The sequence below is a fragment of the Aegilops tauschii genome, chromosome 6, assembly GCF_002575655.3.
Source record: "Aegilops tauschii subsp. strangulata cultivar AL8/78 chromosome 6, Aet v6.0, whole genome shotgun sequence".
NCBI classification, from domain to species: domain Eukaryota; kingdom Viridiplantae; phylum Streptophyta; class Magnoliopsida; order Poales; family Poaceae; genus Aegilops; species Aegilops tauschii.
This window is the reverse complement of record NC_053040.3, coordinates 142195281-142207259: the sequence shown is the minus strand read 5'-3', so window position 1 is coordinate 142207259 and position 11979 is coordinate 142195281. Positions and strand designations below refer to the sequence as shown.

General features: G+C 44.1%; 1 protein-coding gene across 1 annotated transcript; it reads left to right on the top strand.

The window, feature by feature from the left end:
• Nucleotides 1-1313: 1313 nt before the first annotated feature.
• On the top strand, nt 1314-6699 carry LOC109753634 (cation-transporting ATPase HMA5). The gene is made up of 9 exons (XM_020312551.4): nt 1314-1799; nt 2478-3092; nt 3356-3785; nt 4010-4335; nt 4715-4773; nt 4868-5210; nt 5301-5501; nt 5608-5865; nt 6069-6699. Exons 1-9 carry the CDS (start codon nt 1380-1382, stop codon nt 6543-6545), a joined length of 3129 nt encoding a protein of 1042 aa, XP_020168140.2. The 5' UTR covers nt 1314-1379; the 3' UTR covers nt 6546-6699.
• The last annotated feature ends 5280 nt before the right edge of the window (nt 6700-11979 follow it).

Genomic DNA, 11979 nt, shown 5'->3' with positions numbered 1-11979 from the left:
AAGATCTTTGTAAACAAGAACAAATTTAAAAATTGAACTAAAAAAAGAAAAGGAAAAGAAAAAAGAAACAATAAAACCGGCAGACAAAAACAACAGATAAAAAACAAAAAAACAAAAAAACCTAGACAGAATCTTCTAGAAAGTTCCTAGAACTAGAAAACCAAAGTAAGTATCTTAGAAAATAGAAAGTTGTGTATGAGGTAAATGGGCCGGCCCAGTGTGTCGCTCACATCGCTGCGTCCCTTTGACTAGCCCGAATTCCCAAAGAGCTCCCCCATAGAAAGTTGTGTCGCTCATAGAAAGTTGTGTACGTTCAGGTGTCTGAAGAAAATCTACTACTAGTACACATTATATTCTACTCGTATGATAAGGGAGTACTCCTACTTGGTAGCCGGATAGCTCCCACGGAACCCACGGTAATAGACATCGCCGTGCCATGAATTGAAGGCGACAACGGGAGAACTTCTCTGTCCCGCGTGTTCCTCGAGGGAAAGAAAACATCTCCATCGCAGCATGATCATGATGGGCTCGTGGACGCAGAAAAAAATCTTCTACATCCGAGAGGATCACATCACATCGGCTGAATTCTAAGCTATTTTCGGGATTGGACTAGATGGATCGAAGATGGTATGGTCCCCATGCATCGACCAAGGCTATCCCCCTGCCGCTGAAATGATGAACAGATCTACACGTTCCCTTGTTTGCTGAGACATGTTGTTGGTTGTTTTTGTTGTGATCCAAAGGCAAAGACGGATAGCACTATACAAGCTAGGAGTATACAGGATCCCAGATCAAATCAGAGCGGACACTGAAGCTTGTCTCCTTGAAGCTTTTCTTGGCCTGCCAAGATTGGACGGAAATGGCGTAATAGGTCTAGCGAAATCCCGGACACACGAGCAGATGGCTGAAAGCGATGGCATATCAGCAATCAGCGGTCCAGATGCAAAGGCGACCCGATTTTCCAGAAAAACACGGGCCAAAGAACCAAATTGGATTGGATTTCTGAAAGAGTCAATCTCTCTGAACAAAAAAATACAGCGGACTTGCATGCGTATGTGTAGGCCTGACGCAATCGCCGGCTGCTTCCGGCGAGTGATAGAGCGAGCTCATGCTTTGCGTGCAAGGTGCAACCTTGTGTACGCCGCTAGGAATAGGATTGATTTGCAACATAATACTTGACGCCGAAGTTTTCCACACGTTGAAAGGAGATAATCCAAACGTACGGACGATCGAGTCAAACCATATCACGAGGAGATTACTAATTAACGCCAGTGTAACGCCCCCGGATTTGCCGGCTTACCTACCCACCAAACCAGCACTATCCGCAACATTTTCAGAAACGCCCCCGAAACCCTCGCGTGATCTCGGACCGACCCCTCATGTCTCGCACTATTACACCCAGCGCCTTTCCCGGCCCACTCGGTCGGTCTCCCCTCCACATTTTCCCTTCCCGTTCATTCCCCTCCGAATTATTGCCTTGCCTCGCCTCGCCACCCCCGTCTCTGACGGCCATGGCCCACCTCCAGCTCACGGCGGTCGCCGGCGGCCGCGACGACGAGATGGAGGAGGTGGCGCTGCTGGGGTCCTACGGCGAGGCGGAGGGGCCGAGCTCGCGGAAGGGCCAGGAGGAGGAGGAGGCGGGCATGCGGCGGGCCCAGGTGCGGGTCACGGGCATGACGTGCTCCGCCTGCACGGGCGCCGTCGAGGCCGCCCTCTCCGCCCGCCGCGGCGTGCGCAGCGCCGCCGTGTCGCTGCTGCAGAACCGCGCCCACGTCGTGTTCGACCCCGCGCTCGCCAAGGTTTGGTTCCGTGTGATCCCTCCCCCTCCCGCTCCCTCCTTCGCCTCCGCGCGCGCTGGAGATTTGGCCTGGGATCGCGCCCCTGCGGTGAATTCTGGCGCGGTGGCTTCGAGTTTGTACGATTATAGCGCTCTTGTTGGTAATCAGCAGCGGAATTGGTCAGCGCGAGGCGGGAAACTTAGCTGCGTTTTGTCGGTTATGGTGGTTAGGATGCGAAACCAACACTCACAACTCGTGCTGTAGCTGCTTCATTTTTGGCTCGCCTGTCCTTGTTCTAGCTGGCTGTTCCAATTGATTAGTCGTGTGGGTTGAGTTTGTGGGACACTCTGCGTTGCTTTGTCGGGAATCGAGTCTAGCGTGTTTGATAATCATGTGGATTGTAACCACGTTTACGAAAAAATATCGGGAGATTTTCGTAGTGCCAATTGTAAAGGTGCAGTCCTAGTACTGGATCATAACGATTTTCATGGTAATTTAACTGGTTCCCGAACAGGACCATGAAGCACCTGTACTGTAAACTTGCAATTGCAAACAACCTCTGAAAAAAAAGTGATGTTAGGTCTGTTTCAAAGATCTCAACTCTCCACGACGTTGCCAACCTGTAACCTTTCTTATTTAAACTAACTTGCTTTTATATAAAGTTTCTGAAATGGACCTGACAGTGTTTGTTGTATTCAGGAAGAGGACATTGTAGAAGCAATAGAAGATGCTGGGTTTGAAGCAGAAATCCTCCCAGATTCTGCTGTTTCTCAGCCAAAGTCACAGAAGGCTTTGTCAGGCCAATTTAGGATAGGGGGGATGACTTGTGCTGCCTGTGTGAACTCAGTTGAAGGGATCTTAAAGAAGTTACCAGGTGTAAACAGAGCAGTTGTTGCATTAGCGACCTCATTAGGGGAAGTTGAGTACGATCCGACTGCTATTAGCAAAGATGAGATTGTTCAGGCTATCGAGGATGCTGGTTTTGAAGCCGCACTGGTACAAAGTAGTGAGCAAGATAAGGCTTTATTAGGTTTGATAGGATTGCATACAGAGAGAGATGTAAATTTATTGTATGATATCCTGAGAAAAACAGAAGGCCTGCGGCAATTTGATGTAAATTCTGTACGGGCAGAAGTTGAAATTACATTCGATCCAGAAGTAGTTGGTTTGAGATCGGTTGTGGATATTATTGATATGGAAAGCAGTGGCAGACTGAAAGCCCATGTACAGAATCCATATGTACGGTCTTCTTCAAATGATGCACAAGAGGCTTCGAAAATGCTTCACCTCCTTCGCTCAAGCTTATTTCTAAGTGTAAGTTTTTATCCCTGCTATCCTATTTGTTTATGGTTTTCGTTGCATCTCTAGTTCAGTCTACATTTTCCTCTGGTAGCTATACCCTTATCCTAGTTGTGACCGTAAATAAATAGCAAGCCCATCTGATGTGTCAGCTTGATTTTATATAATTGTCACTATTGCATACAGTTACTATTATAAAGAGATAATATAAAGTAAAATTATCATGAGTTGTTGTTTTACTTGCGTACTGACTTTCTTTACTGGTTTCCTTGCACCAGATTCCAGTGTTTTTTATGCGCATGGTATGCCCTCACATATCTTTCATCAACTCATTCCTACTCATGCACTGCGGACCATTTCGTATAGGAGATCTGCTCAAGTGGATGCTGGTGAGTGTAGTACAATTTGTTGTTGGCAAACGTTTCTATGTTGCAGCTTATAGGGCCCTTAGACATGGCTCTACAAATATGGATGTATTGGTCGTTCTTGGCACAACTGCAACATATGTGTACTCAGTTTGCGCGCTTCTTTATGGGGCATTCACTGGATTTCATCCTCCGATGTATTTTGAGACAAGTGCAATGATAATTACATTTGTGCTATTGGGGAAGTATCTTGAGGTGCTTGCTAAAGGAAGGACATCAGATGCAATTAAGAAGCTTGTAGAGCTGGTTCCTGCTACAGCTATCTTGCTTCTGAAATACAAAGGTATCTGATTCGTACTTTATGGTAACTTAGCATGCATACACCAAAAATGGCTAGCAGTTCAGAAAGCTCATGTCTAAGTGATTTACATATAGTCCCCTTCTTTTTATGTTTTTCGTTGGATATTAGTAATTAACTGATTGCTTAGGATTGCAGCCTTGCATCCATACTCTTGCATTTTGATTGTAGTTGCACACCTCAACTCATAGCACTGTACCTGAATCCAGATGGAAAATATGCTGGAGAAAAGGAAATTGATGCATTGTTGATCCAACCTGGCGATGTCTTAAAAGTGCTTCCTGGTTCAAAGATTCCTGCTGATGGCATTGTCACTTGGGGTACAAGCCATGTTGATGAAAGTATGGTAACTGGTGAATCTGCGTCTATCTGCAAGGAAGTATCCAGTTCAGTTATTGGAGGCACCATGAACCTAAATGGCATCCTTCACATACAAGCGGCGAAAGTAGGATCAGGGACAGTTTTGAGCCAGATAATATCTCTTGTTGAGACTGCCCAGATGTCTAAAGCACCTATTCAGAAGTTCGCTGATTATGTGAGTGCACTTGTCTGTTTATGATGTTTCCGAGTTATAAAAATTATCTCTGTTATAATCTTAAAATTGTAAAACATTTTTCTGGTCAATTTCATTACACTTCTGTCATTGACGTAAGTGCTAAGGATGTATTTTTATTGCCTTACAAAAAGTATATTAGTCATGTCAGATTTCACACAAACTGTTTACACCTGGTTGGTTTTTATCAAGTCATTAGTTATTGAAAATCAGTTTATGTTCTTATTATTACAACACATTACATGAAGAAACCAGTGCAATCTTGGGGATTTGTACATCTTGTTTAACATGCAGTGGCATTTTGTTTCCTATAATAACCATTACGTTTTGTGAATGTTGATGCTATCTATGTTCTTTTCAGGTGGCCGGCATTTTTGTTCCTATTGTCATCACATTGTCCTTACTGACATTCTGTACATGGTAAGTTTCACGGTTCATGCATCTGTCTGAGGTTGGGTTTGGGGGCGTCAGGCTACTTGTGTCTAAAACTTTCATGCATCATTGACCTTTGTAGGTTTGTATGTGGGACGCTGGGGGCATATCCAAATTCATGGGTTTCAGAAACTAGCAATTGCTTTGTTTTCTCCCTCATGTTCTCCATCTCTGTTGTGGTAATTGCCTGTCCATGTGCTCTTGGTCTGGCGACACCAACTGCTGTTATGGTAGCAACTGGAGTTGGCGCCAATCATGGAGTACTTGTAAAGGGTGGAGATGCACTGGAGAGGGCTCAGAATGTTAACTATATTATATTTGATAAAACTGGGACACTGACACAAGGAAAGGCCACTGTAACAACGACGAAAGTGTTCTCAGGAATGGATGTTGGTGACTTCCTCACATTGGTAGCATCTGCGGAGGTGAGGCAACACAAACTTCTCTGGAATTTTGTTTATTCGTAGTAGAGTGCAAACATGGTAATCTTACTTTGTTCTTTTCTGTTAATTTAGGCAAGCAGTGAGCATCCACTTGCAAAAGCTATCTTGGATTATGCATTTCATTTCCATTTCTTTGGCAAACTCCCCTCATCAAAAGACGACGTTAAGAAAAGAAAAGAAGATGCATTCTCTCAATGGCTCTTGGAAGTTGCTGATTTTTCTGCCTTGCCTGGCAAAGGAGTTCAATGTTTGATCAATGGGAAGATGATTCTGGTGAGCTATGTGATACAGCTATTCTGGATTATTTTTCTTAATTGCTTAAGGAAAGAGTTACTATGCCTGGGTAATCCAATAATTTGATGTTAAATGTTTTATGTAGGTGGGCAACCGTACTTTGATATCTGAAAATGGGGTTAACATTCCTGAAGAGGCTGAAAGTTTCTTGGTAGACATGGAATTGAACGCAAAGACAGGCATTCTTGTAGCATATGATGGCGACTTCATTGGTTTGATGGGGGTAACCGATCCCTTGAAAAGGGAGGCTGCTGTAGTTATAGAAGGCCTAAAAAAGATGGGCATTTATCCAGTTATGGTGACAGGGGACAATTGGAGGACTGCACTGGCAGTTGCAAAGGAGGTCGGTCGGAATTCTCATGTAGTAGTGCAACCACATCCACATTTGATTATTTTGATTCTTCTGGACGCAATATCAGTAAATATGAGTTCAACTTTGCTGCCTAATTGATTTCATGTGTACAACTTCATTAGTTGATTTGATGTTGCTTATATGAGTTGCCTCCTGCAAAAGCTTAAGTTATTGAAACCATTGTCCTTCTGCAGATTGGAATTGAAGATGTGAGAGCAGAGGTTATGCCTGCCGGAAAAGCTGACGTAATCCGCTCTTTCCAAAAGGATGGGAGCGTGGTTGCAATGGTTGGAGATGGGATCAATGATTCCCCTGCCCTGGCAGCAGCTGACGTCGGGATGGCCATCGGTGCAGGGACTGACATCGCCATCGAGGCAGCAGACTATGTGCTGGTGCGGAATAACCTTGAAGACGTCATCACGGCGATTGACCTCTCAAGGAAGACGTTCAGCCGAATCCGGTGGAACTACTTCTTTGCCATGGCGTATAACATCGTTGCCATCCCTGTGGCTGCCGGCGCACTCTTCCCCTTCACCGGCCTGCAAATGCCGCCGTGGCTGGCTGGCGCTTGCATGGCCTTCTCGTCGGTTAGTGTAGTATGTTCCTCGCTGCTGCTGAGGAGATATAGAAAACCAAGGCTTACCACCGTCTTGCAGATAACTGTAGAGTGATTTCAACTTGGAACCTAACCCGCCTGTTTTTGTGTGTGACATTTCTACTTGAAAGAAATGGATATGGCATCTGTTTGTAACTCAGTGATGATACAGTTTTTGACACCTGTGCTTGTAAATAGCATATATATACACAGATGTAGATTGTGTGTAATTCAGATTCCCAGTTGTTCACAGGATGTTAATTGGCTAGTCGAACATATGGGACTGCGAGCCTCTTTTACTTGAGAAGTTGTGAAGAATTAAGCGCTGAGAACTGTACGTTTCCAGTCCTAAGCGTGTTGCCAACTTGCCATAGGTATCTGGCCGTATCTTAGTAAAGTTATATCCTGAATAGTAAAGTTCGATAAAGGTTGAAAATTGCTATTGGAGCTCATGGAGGCTGGTTTATGAAAAAAAATTCAAAATTCAACAAAATTCATATTTTTACATTTCAAAAAAATCTGGAAAAAATACGGACATACATGGAGGCATAACACACATGTGTGAATTTTCAGAACAAAATATGTTGAAACGAGGGCTGTGCGAAAAAAGACAAATCTGTGGTTTTTCAATACATGATACTCCCTCTGTCCGGAAATACTTGTCATCAAAATGAATAAAAGGGGATGTATCTAAATGTATTTTAGTTCTAGATACATCTTTTGTCCATTTTGATGACAAGTATTTTCAGGCGGAGGGAGTACTATTTATCTCGAAAGTCCATGAATGTGTTCTTTTTGCACAAATCACATCTCAAAGTATTTCATTCTAAAATTTTATACACATACACATCACATCCTTATATATTTGTACAATATTTTCAGATTTTTTTAACCGAAAAGTATGAATTTTGATTCCCCCCCTCCCCCCCCCCCAAAAAACAAATCCAGCCTCCGTGGAGGCCGAGCTCCAAAATGCCGTTCTCGATAAAGGTAATGTATACAACCTTTTCTCCCCTATCCCTTGATGGCTAGGGCAAACCCTTCCCTCAGAATTCGTCGCCGAGCCCATAGACTGCCTTTTCTTTGCATGTCGTTTCGGCGGCTGGTGGCGGGAAAGGGAATCCCCGTGCCTCCGATTAGTAGTTTAGCGGTTTAGGTTATTATTATTTTTAGTTCTTGCAGGTACGGTGCTCGGGTGAAGGTGACGCTTATTCTTCAAGTTTGTCTTTTGGACTTCGTTCTTCCTCGGGTTCATTCATCTGTACTTAGTTGATGGAGCCCCAACGTAAATTCATTTCATCTCGTTGGGGTGTTGAGGTTAGGGTTATTCGTCATGACGAGATTTGGTGTCAGGTGATTCGGATCTATTTAAGGTTTTAACATCAACAACTACGGCTAAAGGCGTTGGTCCTTAGATGCACATGCACAAAGACTTCCCGTCAACGATAAGGTCAAGCCAGCTCTGATAGGGGAGCGTCGGAGGCGGTGCGTCAGCGATTCATTTTGGCGGCGATAGTGGTTGTGCGATGGTCTGAATCTCGATGTAATTTTTATCTTGTTGAGGTACTTTGTACTTCCGGTGAATTTTGATAATAGATTGGATATTTTTCTCAGAAAATTTTAGTAGAGTTTGATGCACCTCGAGAGGGACCGCCAGATGGTTTCATCCGCCTCTCCTACATTGTTGGGATGTGTGGAAGATGGACCTGTTGTGATCAACCAAAACCAATCTCTGTGTGGCGAGTATCTCCTAAGGGCATCTCCAACAGTTGCCCTATTTTAGGGTAGCACTACTTTTTGTGCTTTTGAAAGGCAAAAAAAAGTCTCCAAACAGCTGCCTATTTTGTTTCCAAAAATAAAAGTGGTCAATTTTTCTTTTGGGCAGCCCAAAAACAGGGCACCTCCGTCTAGATATTTGCGGCACGAAGGAAACCAAATCAACCGCGCACGAGTGTCCAACTTCCGCCTCCCTGAAATTTCCCCTCTCGCATAGGCGCTGCCCCCAACTGTCACCGTTGTGATTTGTCCCGCCATCGACACCGTCGACGGTCTACATTCCTCCCGCGGCTCCGCCCCGACTTGACCGCTTATCTGCACTGCTCTGTCACGCCGCCGAATCCCAGCCGCAAATGTCGAATCAGGGTCATGGCCGCCAGAGCTCCTCTGAGGGCAGTATTCAATGGCTAGTAGCTGCTCACCACACGTCCGTCGAGATCAAATTACCATATCTAATGTATGTGTAGTTTAAGCACACTGTTAGTTTGCAAATTGCGTTGCCATCAACACCAAAATCACTTTGGTAGGGAAATGCCCTTTCATGTAGTTACAAGGATTGACTTATCGAGTGTGTGAAATTGATTTTTATTTGCAAATGAAATTGAAATTAGAATATTAAAGAACTGAAAAGAAAGTAAACAAGGTTCTATTTATGAGGAATAAACGGCCGGATTCATAGTTTCAGTAGTGGCATCTCTACAAAGTAGCTTAAGTGTGATCAACAAATTATTATTCCGTATCGATTAAATTGTAGTGTTTATAGTTTACCATACTTTTATGATTGCACATATGCATTACATCCTTATATCTACTAGATGACTCATTGAGCCATTGGCGCAAAGACCAATTAGAGCCAAGAAGCCAAGCAACTTGTGAACAACATATTTTACCAATGATCTGCAAACAGGCAAAAAAACAGATGCAACCGAGCAGTTAGGTGAACTATTTGAAGTATGTTTTTTGTGAATCGTCTGCAAGTGACTATGTTCGTATTGCATTTGTATTTGCCATGTATTTACTAATGATATATTATGATGATAGTTTCTCATGGCTTTCTTTGCCAATACATAGGCCATTGGCTTGAGCAGGTGAATAATCTGTTAGATTTTTTTCATGCTCCAGACTTTCTTGATCTTGAAACTGCCAAAATAACCGCGAGTTTAAATGTAACTGTTACCGCAGACTACACCCTTATTTACAATGCCGATCCTTTACATCATTAACACAAAAAACAAATGGCATTGCTACGATTTTAGGTGTATTGTTGGTAGTCATCGAGCAGACTGCTCGGCAGGGCATTTCCAAACAAACAGACAGACGAAAGAGGTCTGGCTAGGGAAACCCGGCAACGGGGTATAGCCACACCCCCACAACAAATGATCTCAACCATCAGAACCAGCCACTCCAACCTGGAACCACATGAGCACAAGGAAACAAGCGAACTTGATTCACAGGTTGGAGAAGAGTGTGTCTGCGAGCACGTGCAACACACACGCCAACCCATCAAATAACAACATCCAAAGGCTAGGCAAACATTCCAAAGCACGCCATTAGGCCAGACGACAACGTTCAAAGGTTGAGCAGAAATTCCAAGACACGCCATCTGGCTAGACCGGAACATTCAAACCGGACAGACATTCCAAAATACGTCATCCGGCCAGGGGACGCGATGGCACACAAACCGACATCACCCGACAGGACATGAGCAGAAGTAAGCTGAACGAAATGATCAACTAATCTAGGGGAAGAGCACGAGTAGAGGGCGCCCGCATGCACACACACAAGCACGCGCGTGAAACATGCCAGCCGGCTAGATCACGTCGTCCAAAAGACGGGGAAATGTTCCAAAACACGCCATCCAACCAGGGACCGCAATGGCAACTTCCGGGTGGTGAAAGCAGCTCCACACCCATCACACAGGGACCAACGCACTCAAGACGGTCATGAGGGCCATCCAACCAGGGGTTATGACGACAAAGGATGGGTCGGCAAAGGTAGACTCCACAACCAGCTAGCCCCGATAGTTTTACAACCTGCCATGTGGGCTTCACACGCCTCTAACATGAAAGTATACAATATGATGTTAGTTTAGCTTGGCTCAATTGGTTTTGCTTGTCTTGAAAAAAAAACATAGCCATATGTAACGGAGAGGCAAAGCAAGATGTATGGATTGTGTTTCAATGATTTATGGATTGGCAACCTGCAATGGTGCACTTCTCATGGGACCTTTAAATTCATGCTGGCACATGCACTCTACAATTTTATAGCTATTAGCTGTAAAAAACAATGGATGGAACAACATAATAAAAGGTGATTGTTGCGAACAACTGTTTGCGCCCGTGACGCAAACGACAAAGACAACAAAAAAGCTAAGCAAACTATATGAAACTTGTTTTCATCGCAGGTAACTTTTCTTTGTTCACAAGCGATGTGTCTCTATGGATCGCCCGCAGAACGTGAGCCTTACCCATGCCAAGAAAACATACACAATAAAGTTGGCCGAGACCTCTCGCCGCCCATCTCTGAAACTGCCTGCCGCTTCTTCCGCTCCCGATTCCAGAAATTGTAGGGGGGGGGGGGGGGGAGAGATGGTTGGGGACTCACCTGCGTACTTAGAGGCCATGAATATGATGTTAGGAAGAGGGTAGAACGAGTTTGTGGTGCTACACAAGACCAAGCTCGGGAATAGATAACGTCGGTCCAGGCGAGGGAGGAAGCAGAGCCACACTAATTACCGCACATGAAGAAGAGGGCATGATCGCTCTCTGACTATAGCGCCAGAAAAGCTCCTGTCTGCTAGGACTACGTCGGTATTTCCCCAAAGAGGAAGGGATGATGCAACACAGCGACGGTAGGTATTTCCCTCAGTGAAGAAACCAAGGTTATCGAACCAGTAGGAGAACCAAGCAACACAACGTAAACAACACCTGCACACAAATAACAACACCTCGCAACCCGACGTGTCAAAGGGGTTGTCAATCCCTTTCGGGTAATGATGCCAGAAATTTGCAATAGATTGGAATAATAGATAGCAAATAAAATAAAATGCAGCAAAGTATTTTTGTATTTTTGGTTTAATAGATCTGAATAAAAATGCAAAGGAAAAGTAGATCGCAAGCAAATATATGAGGAAGTAGACCCGGGGGCCGTAGGTTTCACTAGTGGCTTCTCTCGAGAAAGATAGCAAACGGTGGGTAAACAAATTACTGTTGGGCAATTGATAGAACCTCAAATAATTATGACGATATCCAGACAATGATCATACATAGGCACCACGTCCAAGATTAGTAGACCGACTCCTGCCTGCATCTACTACTATTACTCCACACATCGACCGCTATCCAGCATGCATCTAGTGTATTAATTTCATGGAAAAATGGAGTAATGCAATAAGAACGATGACATGATGTAGACAAGATCCATTTATCTATTGCGTAGATATAGATCCCATCTTTTTATCCTTAGTAGCAACGATACATACGTGTTGTTTCCCTTTCTGTCACTGGGATCAAGCACCGTAAGATCGAACCCACTACCGGGCACCTCTTCCCATTGCAAGATAAATAGATCAAGTTGGCCAAACAAAACCCAAATATCGGATAAGAAATACGAGGCTGTAAGAGATCATGCATATAAGAGATCAAAGAAACTCAAATAATTTTCATGGATATAAAAAGATATGACTGATTATAAACTAAAAGTTCAACAGATCCCAACAAACACACCACAAAAAG